The sequence below is a fragment of the Salmo salar genome, chromosome 09 (genome assembly GCF_965601325.2).
Source record: "Salmo salar chromosome 09, fSalSal1, whole genome shotgun sequence".
In the NCBI taxonomy this organism is placed as follows: domain Eukaryota; kingdom Metazoa; phylum Chordata; class Actinopteri; order Salmoniformes; family Salmonidae; genus Salmo; species Salmo salar.
Window position 1 is genome coordinate 3,932,956 of NC_138299.1, and position 27,528 is coordinate 3,960,483.

At 41.3% G+C, this 27,528-nt stretch overlaps 1 protein-coding gene across 5 annotated transcripts; it reads left to right on the top strand.

Annotated features, from left to right (window-relative positions):
- On the top strand, positions 1-27,445 carry gnpnat1 (glucosamine-phosphate N-acetyltransferase 1). Of its 5 annotated transcripts, XM_045723285.2 has the most exons (7): positions 5,363-5,554; positions 20,636-20,751; positions 24,487-24,650; positions 25,018-25,080; positions 25,462-25,589; positions 25,814-25,875; positions 26,461-27,445. In XM_045723285.2, exons 3-7 carry the CDS (start codon positions 24,497-24,499, stop codon positions 26,606-26,608), a joined length of 555 nt encoding a protein of 184 aa, XP_045579241.1. In that variant the 5' UTR covers positions 5,363-5,554; positions 20,636-20,751; positions 24,487-24,496; the 3' UTR covers positions 26,609-27,445.
- Positions 27,446-27,528: the final 83 nt, after the last annotated feature.

Consider the following 27,528-nt stretch of genomic DNA (forward strand, 5'->3'; position numbering starts at 1 on the left):
AGGACCTTGTGCATTTCAGGTAAAATAACAACTCAATGTTTACATCCCAGGACAAATTAGCTAGCAAGTGCAAGCTAACTAGCTAAATTGCCATACATGTTTAATGCTTTTCGACCTGTCCCCAAACTAATGTCATTGGTTCAGAGTTTGTTTTGATATTTTAACCTGCCTGTCGTGATCGCGTTTGGTGTAGGGGGACACACGCACGATGGCGTTCGCGCGCAGCCGGTGTGGGTTCCGTGTAACGGTCTCGCGCCGAACTGTGCCTGTGCAGGCCGTCAAATCAACGGGACTCCTTCGATTATAAAGTCGTTTTTGATTAAAATAAAACGTGTCAGTTTGTCACTTTCACGAGGTTGGAGTAATAACATGTTCAAATACTTAAGACATTGGCTCGAATCTAGGTTGTGCCTTTAGATTGAGAAAATTAACAAGTAAGGAAGAATTTTCCACTTCTCTCATTGACTTCTCAAATCCCCAAACCCTGGCCTGCATTCCCGGAAGTCTCACGATGTTGCGTCTCTGGGTTTATAAACTCTGTGATATGATGTTGTTCCTCGTATTTAGCTCATTCAAAAGTGTTGATGTTCATTTTCCAACTGAATAATGTTGTACTTTTAAATACACATTAAAAACAAATTCAAACGTTAATTTATCACCGTAATGTGAACAACTAACGTGTGAAATACCGCTAGTGCACAGTAATTAAAAATGTGGCTAATGAGTAGAAGTCTATTTGTAAAAGTATACGTAAAACACATAAATACACTTTATTTGTAAAGAAAATACAGGAATTCGAATTCAAATAGCATATAACTGATCATGCTAGTATACTAATAATATAATAACATTGATTGGTCAACTACATCAAACTTTTGTGATGGGAAAACATTCTGAAACATTTATGGCTTTCACCAAATTGTGTAGAAAAACAGTTCATTTCACTGAGCTTTTAACACAATGCACATTAGGGACATCTGCTGGTCAGAAATAAATAGCAGCTTCTGGTGTTCATAGCAGTCTCCCACAATGTTTATCAAAAATGTGGTGCTGCGGTTAGTCAAAGACTTTGAAATCTTATACTCAGAATATGTGGTGTGCATCTTACATTCTGCATCTGGGCAGTGGGAGAAGATGGAACGGGATGGATTTTGGCCAACATTCTGCACATTTTCTCGTCAATTAAATATTTGATCTAAATACAGTTTTCTGTTCCCAAATCTAGAATCTGTTATGAACAGAGTGGACTAAGTTTTATAGATTTCACCTTTTGCAAAAAAAATTCAAAGTCGCGCTGTTTAGGAGTGCAAAGGCCAATTGAGTTATTGCACATGCGCACTTCACAGAGTAGGCAATCCCTAACGGAAATATGCAGATATATACTAGAACGCGGCAATAGGATATCTTTAGCGCATGCTTGGCTCTGCCCACCTTGCTCGTTTTTATTTTATTTTACTATGCAAGTCAGTTAAGAACAAAGGCTTATTTTACAATGACGACCTACCCCAGCCAAACCCTCCCCTACCCTGGACAATGTTAGGCCAATTGTGCTCCGCCCTATGGGACTCCCAATCACAGCTGGTTGTGATACAGCCCAGGATTGAACCAGGGTCTGTAGTAAGGACTCTAACACTGAGATGCAGTGCCTTAGACCGCTGTGCCACTTGAGGGCCATCCTTTTGCCCACTATGACTCATTTGTTCACATTTTTTGTTCCCAAATCCAGATAGCTGATCTTCTGAAAGAGCTGCAAAATCTGGACCCTTACAAATCAGCCGGGCTAAACAATCTGGACCCTCTCTTTCTAAAATTGTCGGCCGCAATTGTTGCGACCCCTATTACTAGCCTGTTCAACCTCTCTTTCATATCGTCTGAGATCCCCAAAGATTGGAAAGCTGCTGCGGTCATCCCCCTCTTCAAAGGGGGAGACACTCTAGACCCAAACTGTTACAGACCTAAATCTATCCTACCCTGCATTTCTAAAGTCTTCGCAAGGCAAGTTAACAAACAGATCACCGACTATTTCGAATCCCACCATACCTTCTCCGCTATGCAATCTGGTTTCAGAGCTGGTCATGGGTGCACCTCAGCCACGCTCAAGATCCTAAACGATATCATAACCGCCATCGATGAAAGACAATACTGTGCAGCCGTCTTCATCGACCTAGGCAAGGCTTTTGATACTGTCATTCACCGCATTCTTATCGGCAAAATCAACAGCCTTGGTTTCTCAAATGACTGCCTCGCCTGGTTCACCAACTACTTCTCAGATAGAGTTCAGTGTGTCAATTCGGAGGGCCTGTTGTCCGGACCTCTGGCCTGTTGTCCGGACCTATGGCACCCCCATAGAGACCTATGGGGGTGCCACAGGGTTCAATTCTCAGGCCGACTCTTTTCTCTGTATACATCAATGATGTCGCTCTTGCTGCTGGTGATTCCTTGATCCACCTCTACGCAGACGACACCATTCTGTATACTTCTGCTCCTTCTTTGGACATTGTGTTAACAAACCTCCAGACGAGCTTCAATGCTATACAACACTCCTTCCGTGGCCTCCAACTGCTCTTAAATGCAAGTAAAACTAAAAGAAAAATCTTCAACCGATCGCTGCCCGCACCCGCCCGCCCATCTAGCATCACTACTCTGGACGGTTCTGACTTAGAATATGTGGACAACTACAAATACCTAGGTGTCTGGTTAGGCTGTAAACTCTCCTTCCAGACTCACATTAAGCATCTCCAATCCAATCCCTCATAAAACTGACCATCCTACCAATCCTTGACTTCGGTGATGTCATTTACAAAATAGTCTCCAACACTCTACTCAGCAAATTGGATGTAGTCTATCACAGTGCCATCCATTTTGTCACCAAAGCCCCATATACTACCCACCACTGCGACCTGTATGCTCTCATTGGCTGGCCCTCACTTCATATTTGTCGCCAAACCCACTGGCTCCAGGTCATCTATAAGTCTTTGCTAGGTAAAGCCCCTCCTTATCTCAGCTCACTGGTCACCGTAGCAGCACCCACCCATAGCACGCGCTCCAGCAGGTATATTTTACTGCTCATCCCTAAAGCCAACTCCTCCTTTGGCTGCCTTTCCTTCCAGTTATCTGCTGCCAATGACTGGAACGAATTGCAAAAATCACTAAAGCTGTAGTCTTATAACTCCTTCACTAACTTTAACCATCAGCAGGTATATTTTACTGCTCATCCCTAAAGCCAACTCCTCCTTTGGCTGCCTTTCCTTCCAGTTATCTGCTGCCAATGACTGGAACGAATTGCAAAAATCACTAAAGCTGTAGTCTTATAACTCCTTCACTAACTTTAACCATCAGCTGTCAGAGCAGCTTACCGATCATTGCACCTGTACACAGCCCATCTGTAAATAGCCCACCCAACTACCTCATCCCCATATTGTTATTTATTTTTTGCTCTATTGCACCCCAGTATCTCTACTTGCACATTCATCTAATGCACATCTATCACTCCAGTGTTTAATTGCTAAATTGTAATATTTTGCCACTATGGCCTATTTATTGCCTTACCTCCCTAATCTTACTACATTTGCACACACTGTATAGACTTTTCTATTGTGTTATTGACTGTACGTTTTTTTATCCCATGTGTAACTCTGTTTGTGTCGCACTGCTTTGCTTTATCTTGGCCACGTCACAGTTGTAAATGAGAACTTGTTCTCAACTGGCCTACCTGGTTAAATAAAGGTGAAATAAAAAATAAATAAAAATAAAAACAGTTGAACCGACAAGCTGTGGTCTATCTTGGTTTAGTTATAAAAATCTTTGTCTGAATGCTCGGCTATGAAAAGCCAACTGACATTTACTCCTGAGATGTGGACCTGTTGGACCCTTTACAACCACTGTGATTATTGTTTGACCCTGCTGGTCATCTATAAACATTTGAACATCTTGAAGAACAATCTGGCCTTAATGGCCAGGTACTCTTATAATCTCCACCCCGGACAACAGAAGAAGACTGGCCATCCCTTAGAGCCTGGTTCCTTCCTTCCTAGGTTCCTTCCTTCCTTCCTAGGTTCCTTCCTTCCTTCCTAGGTTCCTTCCTTCCTTCCTAGGTTCCTTCCTAGGTTCCTTCCTAGGTTCCTTCCTAGGTTCCTTCCTAGGTTCCTTCCTTCCTAGGTTCCTTCCTTCCTAGGTTCCTTCCTTCCTAGGTTCCTTCCTTCCTAGGTTCCTTCCTAGGTTCCTTCCTAGGTTCCTTCCTAGGTTCCTTCCTAGGTTCCTTCCTAGGTTCCTTCCTAGGTTCCTTCCTGCCTTTCTCGGCAGTTTTTCCTAGCCACAATGCTTCTACATCTGCATTGCTTGCTGTTTGAGGTTTTAGGCTGGCTTTCTGTATAAGCACTTTGTGACATCTGCTGATGTAAAAAGGGCTTTATAAATACATTTGATTGATTGAAGAAAAAAAGTGTCCCAATTTAGAGCATTGTAAATGTATTTAATATACTTAAATGCTAATAAAACACTATTAAAGTTGACATTAAATGTATTTGAAATTGTTCCAATTTTGATCATTTAAATATACTGAAGTATATTAATCAGACATACTTCTATATACTGAAATACGATATATATATATTATTTTTTTAATAATCAGTTTGGGAAGACATACTATTGCTACAGATTTCTTGCCTTTTACCTAAGTATGCCCTAGCACAGTGGTCGCAAACCGGTCGATCTTCAAGGCATTCCAAGTCGATCACCAAATATTTCTGTAGAAAAGCCAACGAATGATAAAGGCATGCTCTCCTTTATTAACATCGTGTTGAGCTTATACCAGTAGGTGCACTTGATTCAAAAGTCCTGGGTAAGCGAAGTGTTCCCTCGAGACAAACTCTGCCTACCCGGCAATTCTGTGACTAAATCGAGTGCATCTACCTCGCTGCCCAATCGGATAGCTCAAATCACCGTGGCTAGTGGCTACAAAGCTTCCATGACCCTGGCCATAGCCAAGTAGGCTACTACCCTACGTAAGATTTAATAACTTTTAAAACCATGAGCACAGAGAGACTGTCAACGAATACAGCAAAGACCTGCTGTTTTTATGAGTGAGTTCATGTTTAAGTTTATATTCAGCACTGTCACTGTTTTTATTCAACACTTATAAAACTAGCTTTTCCGTACTTTCGCTCGGCCTGCAACCGCAGTGAATGAGTAGCCAAGTATCGATAGCCCTGCGTTTTATTATTTTTAGCAGCTCGTCGTGTCGATTTTAATATCAAGGAATATTTAACTTTCTCTGGTCATAGGAACAACATGAATTTGTGCATGACGCAGATGCGGTGTGACTCGAGTTTCGCGATCAGGTGGAAGACGGTGCCACCTCTTTCTGGTCAGTCTCACCGGAGGAAAGGAAGGAGAGAGCAGGGTCGGTGAGAGGCGGTTGGGAAAAATCGTTTTGAACAATCATCCAACAGTCATCAATTCCAAGTCGGAAACTCGGGCATCTTTCTAGAGCTCCGACTTTTCGACCTGAAGATCACTGACGTCATGATTTGACCTCGTTGAACATCAGATGCAGGTACCATCAGTCCAGTAAAATAAAAAAGCTAATTATTTCAATTCATGCTCTACAGTGCCTCACAAGTGCTAAACCAACTGATCAATTTTGTTATCAAAGCTCGAGTTTTTAAATATAATATGGTCTGATTAACAATATTGGCAGGCCAATCATATAGCCAATATGTTGTGATGATGTGTTAGGCCAACTGCCCAAACCTCATTCCTACAAAACTGTTTATGTCAGGTTAATGTGTAAAAATAAATCTGAGCAGTAGAACTCAGCCTGCTTTTTGACTGCGAAAGTGATCTTGACTCAGAAAAGGTTGGTGACCACTGCCCTAGAATATATAAGGAGAGGACCAGACAAAGGCAGTGTAATTTCAGAGTCAAGACAAGTCATTTTGTTTGAGAGTGCCCCACAGATTTATATCAAATCAATGATAAAAAAATTACACTTACTATACAGTTGTGCAATGTATAAAGTTATTTTCTCTGAAAAGAGTTAGCCTATAGCCACAAAAAAAGAAATGAAAACCTCGTTTTATATTGTTTAAAATAACATTGAGTAGCCTACACCTTGTTTTATTTGTAAATCTTACAAATCATTTAACTTTTGATTACTTTTGTCTAGAGATGGTCTTACCTTTTAAAAACCGTTTTAGAGAGACAACGTATTCTCCATGTCCATGTTGCCAAATTCTATTGTAATCTTGCCATTTACATTCAGTCTTCTGTCCAGACCCCATCTCCTGCGTAGACTAGTTCCACTCTCTTTATAGACAAATCCTCTTGGGATTTGATCGTTTCCTCATTTGTCGGGGATGGTTGTGAGAGTGAGAAAGTTGCATCTTCTACTCAGTAGCATATAGTAGGCATGTAATAGACTACAGCGCATACGTGTAAAGACGCACAACCAATATGCTATTATTTTACTTGATAGTCCTATATTTCCTACCCGACACCTCTGATGATATTTTTAAGGGATTGAATTTTGCCTTGAATTTGATCAATCTAGCCCATTTATTTCAGAAAGCAGAGCCTGTGTGCATTAGGCCTATGTAGACCATTATATTTAAAGGTCCAATCTGGGATCTTAGAATCGCTTTAATGATCATTTAAATAAACTGACACTCATTCATTATAGGGCGGCACACAATTGGCCCAGCGTCGTCCGGGTTCGGCCGGTGTAGGCCGTCATTGTAAATACGAATTTGTTCTTAACTGACTTGCCTAGTTAAATATAAAAAATATCAATAATTATCTTTAAAGAAATTACTGTAGGCCTATATTGTTCTCAATGCCACCTGATGGTAAGCCCACCCACACATTAACGACATCCTCGAGATAATTAGGCAACAATGATAGCCTCTGTCTGTTTATCCTTTCAACCTAGTTAGACAGGAAACGGCCCGGCTTTTAGATTGCGTCGAGCACTTGATTTATTGATTGAACAATCAATAAGAGTCTTCCGACAGGTTTGTCTGCTTCCAGGCGATCTTCGACTGGCTCCAAGTTAGAAAACAACTCATTTTGACATAGAAACCTCTGATACTACACAGACTTGGGTTCATATACTATCTGAAAACATTTCAAATACCTTATCTGTGCTTGATTAAGCTTGCCTGTTGCAATGGAACCAATACAAAAGTCTCAAAACGGCAAACACTGCCCATCTGGCACTCCAGGAAGGCTAAAGCAAACACTCAGATTTGAGTATTTTAGCGTTTGCAAGTATTTGAAAGATTAATAGTATTTGAACGTAGGTCTGTGCATGTGATCCATATGACATTCCCAGTTTTCCCATTGTTATTCTACGAAACTTGTGGTATAAGATATCGAAGAAGCATTTGAAGGCTGGACATCCTGCTGGACTTAAAGGGTTAAACGGGACTAATACAATAAGTGCCCCTCCTTTGTTGTCATTAATGAGGTGATGTCATGTCCATGTTCAACAAGAGGTCCTGCCTATTAAGCAGAGGATGACATATTGTACTGTATGTATTATTCATTAAAGTGGAACCATTGCGTATCCAAAATACTGGGGTGTGTGTGTGTGTGTGTGTGTGTGTGTGTGTGTGTGTGTGTGTGTGTGTGTGTGTGTGTGTGTGTGTGTGTGTGTGTGTGTGTGTGTGTGTGTGTGTGTGTGTGTGTGTGTGTGTGTGTGTGTGTGTGTGTGTGTGTGTGTGTGTGTGTGTGTGTGTGTGTGTGTGTGTGTGTGTGTGTGTGTGTGTGTGTGTGTGTGTGTGTGTGTGTGTGTGTGTGACACCTGCTATGAAACAGCAGGTTAATATTTGATGAGCGTCGTTATGAAGTCCACATAGAGTACTACATCTCTTCAAGTAGTAAAAAATGTTCAATAAATTACGCACTGGGGGCGTAGATTTCAGTCGACTACCAACCGAGCAAATGAGTAATCAAACCAGTTAGTAGTTGGTTACTGAGTCAAATGATCAGTGACGATTGATGAACTACTAGGATGACTCCTCTCCTTCCCTCTCATGTGTCCTCCTTATATGGCCATGACACGTATCCTTTTTGTCCCATTTCAGGAAGTCTGTTGTGTATATGATGCTATTCCCTGGTAGTCTTTTCACAGCAGTTCATTCAATCATGAGGATGCCTGGCATTTGTCAAGTTAAAGGTTTTATTTTAGCATTATATTTTGATACCATTCATAGCGACATCAGACTCGCACACCCTTAACCGCACCCATACAACCTTTACCACCCGTTTCCTCTGAAATATTTGTTCTCCTCCACCCCTCCCACTGAAGGAAAGGCTTGACTTTTAGTCCTCTGTACTGACTCCCATCAATTGAAACAGCTCAATAGTATGGGGGTAGCAGCACTACCGGTGTTGCATGAACCACACACTACACCCCCAGTTATACACACACGCACACATGCACGCACAGGCCGAATGCATACACACACAAGCACACTGGTACACTCAAATCAAATCACATTTTATTTGTCACATACACGTGTTCAGCAGATGCTATTGTGGGTGTAGCGAAATGGTTGTGTTTCTACAGTATCTCCAACAGTGCAGTAATATAACAATTTCAGAACAATGCACACAAATCTAAGTAAAGGAATTAAGAATATATAAATATATGGATGAGCAATGTCAGAGCGGCATAGACTAAGATACAGTAGAATAGAATACAGTATATACATATGAGATGAGTAATGACAAATGTGTAAACGTTATTAAAGTGACTAGTGTTCCATTTATTAAAGTAGCCAATGATGATTTCATGTCTATGTATATAGGCAGCAGCCTCTAATGTGCTAGTGATGGCTATTTGACAGAAGCTGTTTTTCAGTCTCTCGGTCCCAGCTTTAATGCACCTGTACTGACCTCGCCTTCTTGATGATAGCAGAATTTAAAAAGCAGTTAAAAATACACCTCATGGAACAACGGGAACTGTGAAGAGGCACACACAAAGGTACAGACACATGCATACGCACACATTGTGATATTGTTGTATGGTGGTATTGAACATTTTGTGTTGAGGATATGTGGTGGTGTAGGGATGTTATGTGATGTACTGTTTTATCTTTAGCTCATTCAGTACAAACACAGTTCACTGTTTTATATTTTGTTCTATACGTAATGTGGGTGCTTTGGTGTGTTTGGACCCCAGGAAGAGTAGCTGCTGCCTTGGCAAATACAAATAGTGGGGTGAACAGACAGTGGCTCGGGTGGTTGTTGTCCTTGATGAGCTTTTTGGCCTTCCTGTGACATCGGGTACTGTAGGTGTCCTGGAGGGCAGGTAGTTTGCCCCCTGTGATGCGTTGGGCAGACTGCACCACCCTCTGGAGAGCCCTGCGGTTGCGGGCGGTGCAGTTGCCGTACCAGGTGGTGATGCAGCCTGACCGGATGCTCTCAATTGTGCATCTGTAAAGTTTGAGGGTTTTAGGTGCCAAGACAAATTTCTTCAGTCTCCTGAGGTTGAAGAGGCGCTGTTGCACCGTCTTCACCACACGGTCTGTGGGTGGACCATTTCAGTTTGTCAGTGATGTGTACGCCGAGGAACTTGAAGCTTTCCACCTTCTCCACTGTGGTCCCGTTGATGTGGATTAGGGGGTGCTCCCTCTGCTAATTCCAGAAGTCCACGATCAACTCCTTTGTTTTGTTGACGTTGGGTGAGAGGTTGTTTTCCTGACACCACACTCCGAGTGCCCTCACCTTCTACCTGTAGGCTGTCTCGTTGTTGTTGGTAATCAAGCCTACTACTGTTGTGTCGTCTGCAAACTTGACGATTGAGTTGGAGGCGTGCATGGCCACGCAGTCATGGGTGAACAGGGAGTACAGAAGGGCGCTGAGCACGCACCCTTGTGGGGTGGAGATGTTGTTTCCTACCTTCACCACCTGGGGGCAGCCCGTCAGGAAGTCCGGGACCCAGTTGCACAGGGCGGGGTTCAGACCCAGGCCCTCGAGCTTAATGATGAGCTTGGAGAGTACTACGGTGTTGAATGCTGAGCTGTAGTCAATTAACAGCATTCTTACATAGGTATTCCTCTTGTCCAGATGGGATAGGGAAGTGTGCAGTACGATGGCGATTGCATCGTCTGTGGATCTATTGGGGCGGTAAGCAAATTGAAGTGTGTCTAGGGTGTCAGGTAAGGTAGAGGTGATATGATCCTTGACTAGTATCTCAAAGCACATCATGATGACAGAAGTGAGTGCTACGGGGCAATAGTCATTTAGTTCAGTTACCTTTGTTTTCTTAGGAACAGGAACAATGGTGGACATCTTGAAGCATGTGGGGACAGCAGACTGGGATAGGGAAAGATTGAATATGTCCGTAAACACTCCAGCCATCTGGTCTGCACATGCTGTGAGGACGCGGCTAGGGATGCCGTCTGGGCTGGTAGTCTTGCGAGGGTTAACAGTCTTAAATGTTTTACTCATGTCGGCCACAGAGAAGGAGAGCCCATAGTCGTTGGTAGAGGGCCACATCGGTGGCACTGTGTTATCCTCAAAGCGGCGAAGAATGTGTTTAGCTTGTCCAGAAGCAAGACGTTGGTGACCGCGACGTGGCTGGTGTCCTTTTGTTGTCCATGATTGTCTGTGGACCTTGCCACATACGTCTCGTGTCTGAGCCATTGGATTGAATCTCTATACTGACGTTTTGCCTGTTTGATTGCCTTAAGGAAGGAATAAATACACTGTTTGTATTCGGCCATATTCCCAGTCACCTTGCCATGGTTAAAAGCTCTTTCAGTTTTGCGTGAATGCTGCCATCCATCCACGGTTTCTGGTTAGGGTAGGTTTTAATAGTCACAGTGGGTACAACATCTCCTACACACTTCCTGATAAACTCAGTCGCCGTATCGGTGTATTCGTCAATGTTATTCTCGGAGGCTACCCGGAACATATCCCAGTCCGCATGATCAAAACAATCTTGAAGTGTGGATTCTGATTGGTCAGACCAGCGTTGAATAGTCCTTAGCACAGGTACTTCCTGTTTGAGGCCTGTAAGAAGGGAGGAGCAAAATAGAGTCGTGATCAGATTTGCCGACGGGAGGGCCTTGTAGTAGCAGTGGTCGAGTGTTTTAGCTGCGCGAGTACTACAGTCAATGTGTTGATAGAACTTAGGTAGCATTTTTCTCAAATTTGCTTTGTTAAAATCCCCAACTACAATAAATGCGGCCTCAGGATATGTGGTTGCAGTTTGCATAAATCCAGTGAAGTTCTTTGAGTGCCGTCGTGGTATTGGCTTGAGGGGGAATATACACGGTTGTGATTATAACCTAAAATAATTCTCTTGGGAGGTAATACGGTCGGCATTTGATTGTGAGGTATTGTAGGTCAGGTGAACAAAAGGACTTGACTTCCTGTATGTTATCACAATTACACCATGAGTAGTTAATCATGAAACATAGACAGGCACACACACACATACACAAGCTCCATCAAGGTGACACGGGAGATCAACACAACGGGGGATGTGGCAGAGCGGGAAGACCCTGTGAATGAAACAGGAAGCGATGAACATAATAGAACACGACAAAATGCCGATTTTTAGGTCGTGTCACTGTCAAGGAATTTGAGAATGTCTATCGCTCTGTTCTTAATACGCTGCCTGTGTCACGATTCTTCGACAGTCTCAAAAGGTCTGCCATGTCTCATAAAAAAAATGAATAATAATTTGATCAAAATGTTTGGATTGATTCTAGTAACACGAACCAGAGACCATGAGGACATGAACTATATTTTAATTGACAGCATGCATTAAAATGTGTTTGATAGATGAAAGAAAGAGAGGAATAAACATATTGTACTGCAGAATGTTACTGCATCATGTTTCTATCATATGGCTTGGGGGTCCCAGACTGAAAAGGCACTATAGTATGTCTAAACATTTTTACTGGATACATAAAACAATAGGTAAACAGAATAATTAAATGACATATCCACTTTCCACTAGTGTGAATCAGCGTAAGTGTTATTGCAATTTGCCAGGCGTGTAAAACACAGCCGTTTCTCCTCATCTCACCAGGATACAATAGCTTTGCTCAGGAAGTGTTTGGAAAGTGGAAACCCAGTATGCCCATTACTGTGCCCACTAAGCGGGCACAGTTCATCATAGCAGTGCAGCACAGGGACCAGACCAGGGACAGAGGGGCTCCCATATTACAGTGGAATCAATCTGATTCTGATGAACAGCACAATTAACAACAACCTCTATAAATAATTGATGTGCCTGAGTAGATGAATGGGAAGGGAGGGAGGGATTTATAAGCGGCTTTATTTCATGAGCCTTTAGCTTTTGCCTCTTCTGAAGTTGTCTAACACCTCCCTCCTGTCTTATAATTAGTTGTAGCAAATTTTAAACAGACTTTAGTTGGCTATTATTTAGTCATGATCACTATGAGATGATAAAATCACATTATAATGTATACTTGTGAAAATTCTTACAATGCATTATAACCACATAATGCATTATGTGGGTAAAGTAAACCTGTAAAATGTTGCAGAATCAGGCATGTCTGTTTTAACCACAGTCCCTAACGTACCTTTCCATTCACAATTCACATACACTACTACTCTGTGTGGCGACGTTATCACTGGGCTGCCATTCATGAGGCAATGGGGAGAAGGAGTGAGAGGGAGGCAGTAGGGGATAGGCAGTGTTTGGCCTTGCCTTGTGAATTGCACTGAGAGCTAAATTGAATCAGAGAGGAAGTCTCTGGCTCCATTGATCTTAGCTCAGCTCTCTCTCTCTGCCTCTCTCTCTGTATCCCTCTCTCTCTCTTTGCTCTATCTCTGTCACAGCAGGGGCCAAACTGCAGCCACTGCTGTGGCAACCAAGATGCTCTCGATAGTGTTACGGCATAAATGGTCGGACTGACATGATGCACTGTTAGTTGTTAGGAGTCATTATAATGCTATGGTGATAAGGGATTTATATGTTTAAATGTAATGATTAAATAATTATACCCTGAAACCTGACTATTAGTGATTATTAGTTTATGTAGCATGTATAATGAATAATTAAAGTACTAAACGTAAGTCCCATAAGGTTCAGTAGAGACCTGTGAGGAAGAGGTGGTGTGTGTGTGTGTGTGTGTGTGTGTGTGTGTGTGTGTGTGTGTGTGTGTGTGTGTGTGTGTGTGTGTGTGTGTGTGTGTGTGTGTGTGTCCAAGAAAATACCGAGAACAATTAAAACTGTTTGACTCGAACTCTGAGAGACTTATGATAGGACAGGGAGTACTTCTCAAGGTTCCTCTAATCTCTGGGGAATGGAACGGACAGTGCTGGGTAGTGATAAACAGTGGTGAGAACTCTTGGGAGGGATACAACTCACCTACTGTTCGTGTGTGTGTATGTATGTGCGTAGGATATCTACTGTTTGTGTGGATGTATGTGCGTAAGGAAGGAGTGAACTATAAAATGGATGTCTCTGTATTATGGACTTCAGAACGTTCTCTGAATAAACTGTACGAACCTTTTGCAGAAGCTGAGTCTTTGCCTAATTATTATTATTATTATTAACCCAGTGTCTTACAAACCTTGGGGATTAGTCAAAGCTTATTGATTGTTAGTTATTATCATTGGGATTGAAAATTCTCTTGACATATGGTTAGGATGACTGTGCATGATGAGTCATTGTTTGAGCAGTGTCTTGTCTAATAATACACCATTTTTTTAGGGATAGTGTTCTGTTCAAGAGATTGATTGTGGAGTGGTTGGTGTCATTCAGTGAATTCCTCACTCTTGCGTTGCACTTCACTTCACTTGCTTTACAGTTCACCAGTTTATTGTGCAGCTAAGAATGTGACAAAGTTCCAATGGCAGACACGATCACACAAACAAGATGTTATTTCCTTTGCTTCCTAGAATGTATTTCCTGGAATTCAATAGGCCTGTGTTTGAATCCAGGAATGTCATACCTGTGATTGGCTTCAATGTCTCAGCAGGGCTTCTCTATTAGCTGGGGTGGCCGAATGTACCGGACAACACCTGTCGTGTCCTGCTTGCTCTCACAAACGAGAACCACAATGGGCTTTGACACCATCTGACGTTTTCATGCTATCCTCAATGACTTTAAATTAGTGTAAGACCATACTGTATATTGAGAGAAAGACCTGGGATCACAAACTGTATTTGTTTTCTTTCAAAATTGTAATATTGCCTGTGTGTAGCTGGTGTAGAGGAGTCAGGCGCAGGACAGCAGATATGAGTAATAAACGTAATTTACTCAAATATTCACAAATACAACGCAATAATTAGAGCCCACAATAACGGACCGTATTACAAACAAACAATCACTCACAAACAAACATGGGGGAACAGTGGAGGATGATCAGCTGTCCGTCCTGTCTCCCTGTAGCGCTGCCTTAGGCGTCTCACAGTACAGACATTGCAATTTATTGCCCTGGCCACATTTGCAGTCCTCATGCCTCCAGAATGCCTAAGGCACGTTCCGCAGATGAGCAGGGACCCTGGGCATCTTTCTTTTGGTGTTTTTCAGAGTCAGTAGAAAGGCCTCTTTAGTGTCCTATGTTTTCATAACTGTGACCTTAACCTCGCTGGGCAAGGTGGGACGCTTGTCAACAGCCAGTGGAATCGCGTGGCGCGGAATACAAATACCTCAAATGCTAAACTTCAATTTTTCAAACATATGACTATTTTACACCATTTTAAAGACGACTCTCGTTAATCTAACCACATTGTCCGATTTTTAAAAGGGCTTTACAGCGAAAGCAAAACATTAGATTGTCAGGAGAGTACCCTACCAAAAATAATCACACAGCCATTTTCAAAGTAAGCAGGAGTAGTAACCAGATTAAATCGGGTACGTTTTTTATCCGGCCGTGTAAATACTGCCCCCTATCCCCAACAGGTTAACTGACAGTCAGCCTGCAGGCACCCAGACAGCCACAAGGAGTCGCTAGAGCGCGATAAGCCAAGTAAAGCCCCACCGGCCAAACTCCCCATAGATTTTGCAGTGACGAAGTGTCCCCGTGAGTGACAGAACACTGAGCCAATCACGGCGCACCTAGAGAACATTACCAACCCCTACGCTCCGTATTTTCCGCTGGCTGTCCCACCACCACAGAAAGCACTGAGCTAGGCTGAAAAACGCATTTAGCTGCCTTATTCAAGAAAGCAAAAAAAGAGACCATGTTTGTACGCAGCTTTATTAACTCAATGATACATTTTTTAAAAATTTTTTTTACATTGAATGCAAATACACACTACCGTTCAAAAGTTTGGGGTCACTTAAATGTCCTTGTTTTTTAAAGATTTTTTATTTTTTTTTGTCCATTAAAATAACATAAAATTGGTCAGAAATACAGTGTAGACATTATTAATGTTGTAAATTACTATTGTAGCTGGAAATGGCAGATTTTGTATGGAATCTCTACATAGGCGTACAGAGGCCCATTATCAGCAACCATCAGTCCTGTCTTCCAATGGCACGTTGTGTTAGCTAATTCAAGTTTATAATTTTAAAAGGCTAATTGATCAAGTACATTAGAGTGTCTAGTTTGAGAAACAGACTCCTCACAAGTCCTCAACTGGCAGCTTCATTAAATAGTACCCGCAAAACATCAGTCTCAACGTCAACAGTGAAGAGGCGACTCTGGGATGCTGGCCTTCTAGGGAGAGTTCCTCTGTCCAGTGACTGTATTCTTTTGCCCATGTTAATCTTTTATTTTTATTGGCCAGCCTGAGATATGGCTTTTTCTTTGCAACTCTGCCTAGAATACCAGCATCCCGGAGTCACCTCTTCACTGTTGAGACTGGTGTTTTGAGGGTACTATTTAACCTCTATGGGCTAGGTGGGACGCTTGCGTCCCACCTACTCAACAGCCAGTGGAATGCTGTGGCGCGATATTCAAATACCTTAGAAATGCTATTACTTCAATTTCTCAAACATATGAATATTTTACACCATTTTAAAGACAAGACTCTCGTTAATCTAACCACACTGTCCGATTTCAAAAAGGCTTTACAACGAAAGCAAAACATTAGATTATGTCAGCAGAGTACCCAGCCAGAAATAATCAGACACCCATTTTTCAAGCTAGCATATAATGTCACAAAAACCAAAACCACAGCTAAATGCAGCACTAACCTTTGATGATCTTCATCAGATGACACTCCTGGGACATTATGTTATACAATACATGCATGTTTTGTTCAATCAAGTTCATATTTACATCAAAAAACAGCTTTTTACATTAGCATGTGACTAGCATGTGACTAGCATTCCCACCGAACACTTCCGGTGAATTTACTAAATTACTCACGATAAACGTTCACAAAAAACATAACAATTATTTTAAGAATTATAGATACAGAACTCCTTTATGCAATTGCGGTGTCCGATTTTAAAATAGCTTTTCAGTGAAAGCACATTTTGCAATATTCTGAGTAGATAGCCCGGCCATCACAGGCTAGCTATTTTGACACCCACCAAGTGTGGTACTCACCAAACTCAGATTTACTATAAGACAAATTGGATTACATTTGCTGTTCTTCGTCAGAATGCACTCCCAGGACTTCTACTTCAATAACAAATGTTGGTTTGGTTCCAAATAATCCATAGTTATATCCAAATAGCGGCGTTTTGTTCGTGCGTTCAAGACACTATCCGAAGGGTAAAGAAGGGTGACGCGCCCGGCGCGTTTCGTGACCAAAAAAAAATCAAAATATTCCATTACCGTACTTCGAAGCATGTCAAACGCTGTTTAAAATCAATTTTTATGCGATTTTTCTCGTAAAAAAGCGATAATATTCAGACCGGGAAACCCTGTTTTCGTTCAAAGACGAAAAAATAAAAACATGGAGTCGTCTCGTGCACGCGCCCCCAGTCTCATTGTTCTCAGATCGACCACTATCCAAATGCGCTACTGTTTTTCAGCCATGGCCTGCAAAGTCATCATTCAACGTTCTGGCGCCTTCTGAGAGCCTATGGGAGCGTTAGAAAATGTCACGTTATGCCAGAGATCCCCTGTTTTGGATAGAGATGATCAAGAAGGCCAAGAAATAGTCAGAGAGAGCGCTTCCTGTTTGGAATCTTCTCTGGTTCTGTTATACTCACAGACACCATTCAAACAGTTTTAGAAACTTTAGGGTGTTTTCTATCCACAAGTATTAATTATATGCATATCCTAGCTTCTGAGTTTGAGTAGGAGGCCGTTTAAAATGGGCACGAATTGTTTTCAAAAATCGCTTTAGCGCCCCCTATCCTAGGGGGAACGCCAAGAGGCTAAGTACGGTAATGGAATAATTTGGAATTTTTTGTCACGAAATGCGCTCGCGCGTCACCCTTCGGATTGTGACCTAAACGCACGAACAAAACGGAGCCATTTCAATATAACTATGGATTATTTGGAACCAAAACAACATTTGTTGTTTAAGTAGAAGTCCTGGGAGTGCATTCTGACGAAGAACAGCAAAGGTAATCCAATTTTTCTTATAGTAAATCTGAGTTTGGTGAGGGCCAAACTTGGTGGGTGTCAAATTAGCTAGCTGTGATGGCCGGGCTATCTACTCAGAATATTGCAAAATGTGCTTTCACCGAAAAGCTATTTTAAAATCTGACACCGCGATTGCATAAAGGAGTTCTGTATCTATAATTCTTAAAATAATTGTTATGTATTTTGTGAACGTTAATCGTGAGTAATTTAGTAAATTCACCGGAAGTATGCTAGTTCTGAAGATCACATGCTAATGTAAAAAGCTGGTTTTTTATATAAATATGAACTTGATTGAACAAAACATGCATGTATTGTATAACATAATGTCCTAGGGTTGTCATCTGATGAAGATCATCAAAGGTTAGTGCTGCATTTAGCTGTGGTTTGGGTTTATGTGACATTATATGCTAGCTTGAAAAATGGGTGTCTGATTATTTCTGGCTGGGTACTCTGCTGACATAATCTAATGTTTTGCTTTCGTTGTAAAGCCTTTTTGAAATCGGACAGTGTGGTTAGATTAACGAGAGTCTTGTCTTTAAAATGGTGTAAAATAGTCATATGTTTGAAAAATTGAAGTTTTTGCATTTTTGAGGTATTTGAATATCGCGCCACGGGATTACACTGGCTGTTGAGTAGGTGGGACGCAAGCGTCCCACCTAGCCCAGAGAGGTTAAACAGTGTTTCCTCCGACACATTGGTGCAGCTGGCTTCCGGGTTAAGCGAGTGGGTATTAAGAAACGAGGTCATGTTTCGGAGGATGCATGACTCAACCTTTGTGTTTCCCGAGCTCGCTGGGGAGTGGCAGCGATGAGACAAGATGGTAATTACGAAATTGTTAAATAATATATATATATATTTTTTTTTAAGGGCCCATCCAAGAATGCTCAAGGTCATTGACCACAGATAAAATGATGTCAAATCACGTTATATGTACCGTGGCTTTGATTGGACTGACCATGTCAACATCATACTTTCAGAATCTAGCCTAGCAGTCATCATTATGAATCAAGTCGACAATCTACTGGCAAATCCTTTTCAATCCTTGTCATATGAAGAGAAATTATAGGTAAAACGTATCGGTGCTCATCGGCCATTGGACGTAAACATTACACAACAATGAGTGGTTTGGAAGGAATCAGTGGCTAACTAACTGCAAGCATAGCAACAGTACAGTGGAGTGGATGTATGGTCCAAGTCAGGGTTTCAGGGTCTCTTTTCCAACCTTAAAAGGATAAACATTCAACATTGGACATGCTGTCAATCCAGCATGACTTCTGCCGCGTTCGAAACAACTGGAAACTCGGAACTGGGAAATCCGACTTCAGTGAGTTCAAGACAACTGGAAACTTTGGGAAAAAAACTAGCTCCGACTGAGAAAATAAGTTTTGAACAGTCATCCAACTCGGAATTCCAAGTCGGGAACTCGGGCCTCTTTCTAGAGCTCTGACCTGAAGATCACTGAGGTCATGATTCAACCTTGTTTTTTTTCCTGAGTTCCTAGTTGTCTTGAAAGCACCATAAATCCAGAGAATGCTAGACTTTGACAAGATTTGATGATCAATTTTACCACGAAGGACCACCGCGCCACCTCCCTGTTCAAGTGAGCACAGCACAACAAGATGTCTTGTATACTGCTGCATAAATTGTAATATGCCAGGGAGATATATACACTGTAGCTAAGAAAGTAATACTTAGTGTATGTTGTGTAGTAAGCTGTTAGTAGCCCATGTGCCTCACCCTAATAATTTGCTCCATTTTCCCCTCATAATTTAGACCTACTGTTGGTGGTGCTGGTTGAGAGAATGCCAAGTGTGCGCAAAGCTGTCATCAAGACAAAGGGTGGCTAGTTGAAGAATCTCAAATATAAAATAGATTTTGATTTGTTTAACACGTATTTGGTTAATACATGATTCCATATGTGTTATTTCATAGTTTTGATGTCTTCACTATTATTCTACAATGTAGAAAATAGTACAAATAAAGAAATACACTTGAATGAGTAGGTGTTCTAAAACTTTTGACCGGTAGTGTAAGTATACAGACCCTTTACTCAGTACTTTGTTGAAGCACCTTTGGCAGCGATTACAGCATTGAGTCTTCTTGGGTATGACGCTACAAGCTTGGCAGACCTGTATTTGGGGAGTTTCTCCCATTTTTCTCTGCAGACTCTCTCAAGCTCTGTCAGGTTGGATGGGGAGCGTTGCTGCCAAGCTATTTTTAAGTCTCTCCAGAAATGTTCGATCAGGTTCAAGTCTGGGCTCTGGCTGGGCCACTCAAGGACATTCAGAGACTTGTCCCGAAGCCACTCCTGTGTTGTCTTGCTGTGTGCTTAGGGTCATTGTCCTGTTGTAATGTGAACCTTTGGCTCAGTCTGAGGTCCTGAGCGATCTGGAGCAGGTTTTCATCAAGTATCTGTCTGTACTTTGCTCTGTTCATGTTTCCTTCAATTCTGGCTAGTTTCCCAGTCCCTACCGCTGAAAAACATCCCCACAGCATGATGCTGCCACCACCATGCTTCACCGTAGGGATGGTGCCAAGTTCCTCCAGATGTGACGCTTGGCATTCAGTCCAAAGAGTTCCATCTTGGTTTCATTTGACCAGAGAATCTTGTTTCTCATGGTCTGAGAGTCTTTAGGTGCCTTTTGGCAAACTCCAAGCGGGCTGAAATGTGCCTTTTTACTGAGGAGTGGCTTCTGTCTGGCCACTCTACCATAAAGGCCTGATTGGTGGAGTGCTGCAGAGATGCTTGTCCTTCTGGAAGGTTCTCCCATCTCCACAGAGGAACTCTAGAACTCTATCAGAGTGACCATCGGGTTCCTGGTCACCTCCCTGACCAAGGCCCTTCTCCCCCGATTGCCTAGTTTGGTCGGGTGGTTTCAAACTTCTTCCGTTTAAGAATGATGGAGGCCACTTTGTTCTTGGGGACCGTCAGTACTGCTGAATTTTTTTTGGCACCCTTGCCCAGATCTGTGCCTCGACACAATCCTGTCTCGGAGCTCTTCGGACAATTGACTTGGTCTTTGCTCTGAAATGCACTGTCAACTTTGGGACCCTATATAGACGGTGTGTGTGTGTGTGTGTGTGTGTGTGTGTGTGTGTGTGTGTGTGTGTGTGTGCCTTTCCAAATCATGTCCAATCAATTGAATTTACCACAGGTGGACTCCAATCAAGTTGTAGAAACATCTCAAGGATGATCAACGGAAACAGGATGCACCTGAGCTCAATTTCGAGTCTCATAGCAAAGGGTGTGAACACTTACTACGTAAATAAGGTATTTCGTTTTATTTAATTTTTTTGCAAATATTTCTAAGAACCTGTTTTCGCTTTGTCATTATGGGGTATTGTGAGTAGATTTCAGAGGAAATGTTTTTATTTAATCCATTTTAGAATAAGGCTGTATGTGGAAAAAGTCAAGGTGTCTGAATACTTTCTGAAGGCACTGTATATAGAGAGTTGGGCCATTGCGGTTTCTGTCAGAACATTTAGAGTGCCACTTTCTCCTCCATAGCCATTACTAAGTGATAATTGACCCTTTGTTGTGCTGATTATTTCAGGTAGTCTTCAAAACCTATGAAGATGTCCAGTGAAAGCAGATATGCAATTTGTTGACAACACAACATAGTACAGACTTGGATACACATTATCCAAAATGCTAATCAATAAAAACATCTTAAATTTGCAACTCTTTTCTGCTCGTTTACAGCAGTAATTTCATAGGGGAATTGTGGGAGGTGCTCTCGTATTGTTACATCACCAAAATGTTAAGAATAACGGTGCAAACATGGCAGCTATTCTGAAACCTGGCCATACTACTTCAGAAAGTATTCACACCCCTTGACCTTTTCCACATTTTGTTGTGGAAAAGATTTGCTTAACAAGTCACATAAATTGCAAGGAATAATAGTGTTTAACATGATTTTTAAATTAATATGTCATCTCTGTACCCCACACATACAATTATCTGTAAGGTCCCTCAGTCGAGCTGTGCATTTCAAACACAGATTCACCCACAAAGACCAGGGAGGTTTTAAAATGCCTCGCAAAGAAGGGCGGGCACCTTTTGGTAAAAAAAAGCAGACATTGAATATCCCTTTGAGCATTGTGAAGTTCTTAATTTCAGTTTGGATTGTGTATCAATACACCCAGTCAATACAAAGATACAGGTGTCTTTCCTAACTCAGTTGCTGGAGAGGAAGGAAACGCTCAGGGTTTTCACCATGAGGCCAATGTTGACATTAAAACAGTTACAGAATTTAATGGCTGTGATAGGAAAAAACTGAGGATGGATCAATAACATTATAGTAGTTACTCCACAATGCTAAACTAATTGACGGAGTGAAAAGAAGGAAGCCTGTACATAATACAAAATATTCAAAAAAATGCATCCTGCTTGCAACAAGGCACTAAAGTAATACTGCAAAAAATGTTGCAAAACAATTCACTTTTTGTCCTGAATACAAAGTGTTATGTTTGGGACAAATCCAATACAACACATTACTGAGTACCACTCCATATTTTCAAGCATAGTGGTGGCTGCATAATGTTATGGGTATACTTGTAAACGTTAAGGACTGGGGAGTTTTTCAGGATAAACTGAATGGAGCTAAGCACAGGCAATATCTTAGAGGAAAACCTGGTTGTCTACTTTCCTCTAGACATTGGGAGATTAATTCACCTTCCAGCAGGACAATAAACTAAAACACAAGTCAAATCTGCACTGGAGTTGCTTACGAAGAAGACGTTGAATGTTCTTGAGTGGCCAAGTTAGTGTTGACTTAAATCTACTTGAAAATGTATGGCAAGACCTGAATATGGTGTCAAGCTATGATCAACAACGAATTTGACAGCGCTTGAAGAATTTAGAAAATAATAATGGGCAAATGTTGCACAATCCAGGTGTGGAAAACTCTTAGAGACATACCCAAAAAGACTCACGCCTGTAGTCGCTGCCAAAGTTGCTTCTACAAATTACTGACTCATGGGTATCAATACTTATGTAAATTAGCTATTTCCTTTTCAATACATTTGCAAAGTTTTCTAAAAACATGTTTTTACTTGGTTATTGTGTGTAGAAGGGTGAGAGAGAGGAAAAATACGCTATTTAATCAATTTTGAATTCAGGCTGTAACACAACCAAAAGGTGGAATAAGTCAAGAGGCATGAATATGTTCTGAAAGCGCTGCATACGGCTCTTGGTCTGGTCTACTTAGTTCATTGACTTCCAATGAAACAGAAAAAATCGGAGTGGGATGTCTCACTTCCTCTTCCGTCTCTGGCTCTAGCATCTCTGCCACGTCATATAGGAGTGATATCAGAAGAAGGAGGAAGAAAAAAATATTCTGTTTCGATCAGTGACGTAAACTAGTGATACACTCGAAAAAGGAGATCGATCAAGTATTCATTCATCTCATTCCGATATTTATTCATCTGTACGTGTCCTTACATTGATGTCACCGTAAGTACATTGACATATTTTCTTGATTTAGCTAGCTACATTAGCATAGCTGAAGAGCAATGTTGTGAAGTGTAGCTAACGTTAGCTAGCCAGTAGATCTCAGATTAATTAATTTAGGGTTAGCTAACTACCTAGCTATAATAAACATGTTAGCAAGAGATGGCATGTTAGCAAGTGTCAGAAAACGGAAAGGTAGTTACTCTCACTAGCTAGTTGTAACGTTAGCTTGTCAGGGAAAACATTTGTCAGGAAAAAGATTGTGGTACTATGGAAACTTATGGCATAAGTTTAAATAAATAATAGTGAACATTTTATGACTGCTAGCAGTGGTGTAAAAAGTACCCAATGGTCATACTTGAGTAAAAGTATAGATACCTTTTAATAGAAAATGACTCGAAGTAAAAGTGAAAGTCACCCAGTAAAGTACTACTTGAGTAAAAGTAAAATATTTGGTTTTAAATATACATAAGTATCAAAAGTAAAAGTAGAAATCATTTCAAATCCCATATGTTAAGAAAACCAGAGGACACCATTTTCTTGTTTTATTTACAGATTGCCAGGGGCACACATCAACACTCAGACATCATTTACAAATGAAGTATTTGTGCTTTGTGAGTCCACCAGGTCAGAGGCAGTAGGGATGGCCAGGGATGTTCTCTTGATAAGTGCTTGCATTGGACCATTTTCCTGTCCTGCTAAGCATTCAAAATGTAACGAGTACTTTTGGGTGTCAGGAAAAATAGATGGAGTACGAAGTCAATTATTTTCTTTACGAATGTAGTGAAGTAAAAAATATAAATAGTGAAGTGCAGATACGACTTAAGTAGTACTTTAAAGTATTTCTACTTAAGTACGTTTTACCACAGACTGCTAGCATTGAACTAACCTTACTCTTCTAGATTCATCAAGGGAAAGATATAAACACTTCCATAACTAGACCAGTCCTTTGCTGTTTATGAAACAATTCTAGGCAAGACAATTGACTTTGACCACCATCAGTCAGTTCCCTTACTTGGCAAAAGGTGGACGGTAGGCCTAAATTCTTGTTCTATGGCTGCACCCAAGTGTGTCCACATAGTGGGGTAGGTCCAACTCCTGTTACACGTCCTGGATAGGAGGACATATCCTGAACACAATACAGTTGTAATTCAATCCCAGCAAATGGAACATGGGAGATAAGGAGTTATTTCACCTGACAAAGCCAAGAGGAGAGAATGGTGTCATGAAATGATTCATACAATTTCCTCAAGTTGAATGTTAGTCACTCACTGACATTGTCTACCATTTTGGAAACTGCCCTGAGTGTCTTTCAACCCAAATTTAGACTCATTTTGATCCTCATTACTATTTTATACCGTATTTGCTCGGTCAAAGTCCACTGTCTGTACATCAGAACTGAATTCGTCACTTCAAAAGTAAACATATTAAGCTAATCTTGGAGAAAGGATTTACACACTATATACAGTTAGTATTTGATTAGTACATACATTTTATTCCCACACCTTTAGGTCACAGTTTTGCTAACATTAAACTGTGTGTGTGTGTGTGCAGAGCCTGTGGGATGCTGCTGGATGAGACGCCACTATTCGAGCCAGCTCTCCTCCAGGAGCTGGACTGGAGTAGCAAGACCGTGTCCTTCTCTCCCCCAATCTCCCCCTCCCAGCCTGGGGAAGGTCTGGTCCTCAGGCCCCTCTGCACAGCCGACTTCAACAGGGGTAAGGAAGGAAGGGCCACTACAACACACTGCTTTATCTGGGTTGTGTGCATTCGGCACCAACCGGAAGAAAACGGACTGAAGCAGGAACGGTCATTTGAGTTTTCCGTTGCAAAACCTTTTGCTACAGTGTTCCCTTATGAGCACGACCCTGACTGACATATTCCAAATAATAAGACTGACTTAGCTGAACAACAATAAGAGACTGACTAACTTGTCCCTTACAATAGTGGCATTCCTGAAAGTCAGTGTTTTCACAATAAGAGACTGACCTGTCTGGTTCAACAGTCGTGCATTCTATTCTTTGTCTAAAATAAAATGTTGAATGTAAGTTTCCTAATAGTTCCAATGTTGTTTTTTCTACACAGGATTCTACAAGGTGTTATCCCAACTCACAACTGTAGGAGATGTTACGCCAGAGCAGTTTATTAGTAAGTTCCAATCGAAGCCTAGGTATGGCAATACACATTGACTGGTTGATTTTGACATGTTGTAAAGTGAATGTACATTCAGATTTATCAACGGCATGGTATGTAAATCCTAAAACAAACATTTAAAAAAATGTATATGCTGAAGAGCCTTACTAGCATTTACTGCTAAGAACTATTTTATTTAACATTTATTTTGACGGAGTCAGGCCGAGACCAAGGTCTCTTTTACAGATGAGCCTTGTATACACATCAATACACAATCATAGAAAACGCACATTCTTCAGTAAAAAGGTCCTCAATAAGCCTTTTGCCATATGATATCCTGTCCATCAGATATAGATGCACACACTACCCAAAATGATCCTGTATGTTCTCTCATAGAGAAATTTGAGCACATGAAAAAGACTGGGGACTACTATGTCATCGTGGTGGAGGACACAAACCTGGGACAGATTGTTGCCACGGCCACATTGATCACAGAGCACAAATTCATTCATTCCTGTGCAAAGGTAGGATTTACCAACAAGCAATACACAGTAAACCCTCCCTGGATCTATGTCAACTCCTTTTTGTTTGATGTACTTGGTCTAATCTTATCGGGCCGAATAGTGACAGACACACATGTAACATTGCATTGATGACTGGGATATTTTGCTCAAAACCACACGTTTGTCACATAGTTATTCAGCCCATTGAAGACTTCTAAATGTCTGACATTTTGTCTCATTCACAGAGAGGAAGGGTGGAGGAGGTAGTTGTCAGTGACGTGTGCCGGGGAAAACAGCTGGGGAAACTGTGAGTAGTCTCCACTGAGCTTAAAGGAAAAATCCACAAACAACAATTCCACTGTTGAGTCTCAATATTTGCATGTCAGCAGTCAGTTTGCTTCTTGAAAATCCTATTGACAAGAAGCAGTGTTACTTGCCACATTTTCAAAAATGTAACTAGTTAAGAACAAATTCTTATTTACAATGACGGCCTAGGAACAGTGGGTTAACTGCCTTGTTCAGGGGCAGAACGAAGATTTTTACCTTGTCAGCTCGGGGATTCGATCTAGCAACCTTTCGGTTACTGGCCCAACTCTCTAACCACGAGGCTACCTGCTGCCCCATCATGATGACTTGACTGCTGACGTGCATAATATTTAGGGACTATATGAACAGTAAACTAATGAAAAGAATTACCAAAATATAGTTTGACTTAATTGGTAGTTCTTGCCTCTCTTCCAACCCCTGTTCTGTAATACTATTTGGTTAACATGGGTGTTACATTTCACAGTGAGGTTGTAGCTTTAGCCAACTTGTCTCGCAAAACAAGGCGGGCTCTTGTCCTTTGTTAAACTCTTCGTTAACGGTTCTTGTTTTCTCTCACCAATTTCAGGTTAGTGTCGACCCTCACTCTCCTCAGCAAAAAACTAGATTGCTATAAAATAACATTGGAATGTGCACCCAAGAACGTGGCCTTCTACACAAAGTTTAGCTACTCCGCATCAGACGAGACTTACATGCAGTGTCGGTTCTTTGATTGAGTGTTGTTCTCCCTCCCTGGGATTTGACTTGAAGAAATTGGTTCCAGGACATTGTCATATTGGTTCAACATCCTAGGATCCCCCAACGTTCAAGTCGTCTCCCCACCGTCAGAGTCACCGTCCCTCTGGTCACAAAGCTACCTCACGTGGGGGAGATTTGGCATTGTGTCCCTGGCTTCCCCACAAAGGAATGTCAATCCATTCGGGAATTTGGGACTTCTGCACATGCAATAAAGTGCTCTCTGTGCTTTATAGATATTTTTCTGTTTTTTGATTCATAAATGTATGTGTTAAGAGGGTTTAGTTAATATTTACATATGTTAATTGCAATTTAAGGTTTGCAGACTGGTCCACATGTGAGATATGCGAAGGCAAGTGACACACGTACTACAAAGACCATTTGGTAACATTGATATCTTAATGTAGGGCAGAAAATTTGGGACATTGATTATGCTAAGGTACTGCATATTTATTTTGGGAAATTGTATTTTCTGTTCATTGGGAAAGACTTTGATCTCTGTGCCCTTTACACTAACTGTGCTTGCAACCTATTGGGCAGCACAGAATTACTGTGAAGTTTGATATATGCTTTTAGTGATCAATGGTACATGGGCTATTTCAAACCTCAGGAAGTTCAAGTTGTACACAAGTAAAATCATGTATAGGTTTGAGGGAATTCTGTTCTAGAAAATACATAGCTACATTTGGTATGAAGATATGGGTAATTGTAGTGAAAGCTTATTTATTCAACCTTAGGTTTTTTAGTTTCATAATTATGCTGTACAACTGGGGACATTTATTCTATGTAAAATGCTAATAAATTATTTTTACACTGGTTGTTACTTTGTTGGTCAAAATACAAAGACCTAATGTATAATATTTGAGGGCATTGTGTTGAAATGATTAAGAATGCTAGAAAC

What these genes read in the sequence shown, in the direction of transcription:
- gnpnat1 (XM_082955461.1), top strand. Translation starts at nt 5,029, where the DNA reads ATGAGCACAGAGAGACTGTCAACGAATACAGCAAAGACCTGCTGTTTT. An exon ending in TACGCCAGAGCAGTTTATTA is followed by an intron (nt 25,081 to 25,461) that starts GTAAGTTCCAAT and finishes GTTCTCTCATAG; the next exon opens with AGAAATTTGAGCACATGAAA. An exon ending in TCATTCATTCCTGTGCAAAG is followed by an intron (nt 25,590 to 25,813) that starts GTAGGATTTACC and finishes TCTCATTCACAG; the next exon opens with AGAGGAAGGGTGGAGGAGGT.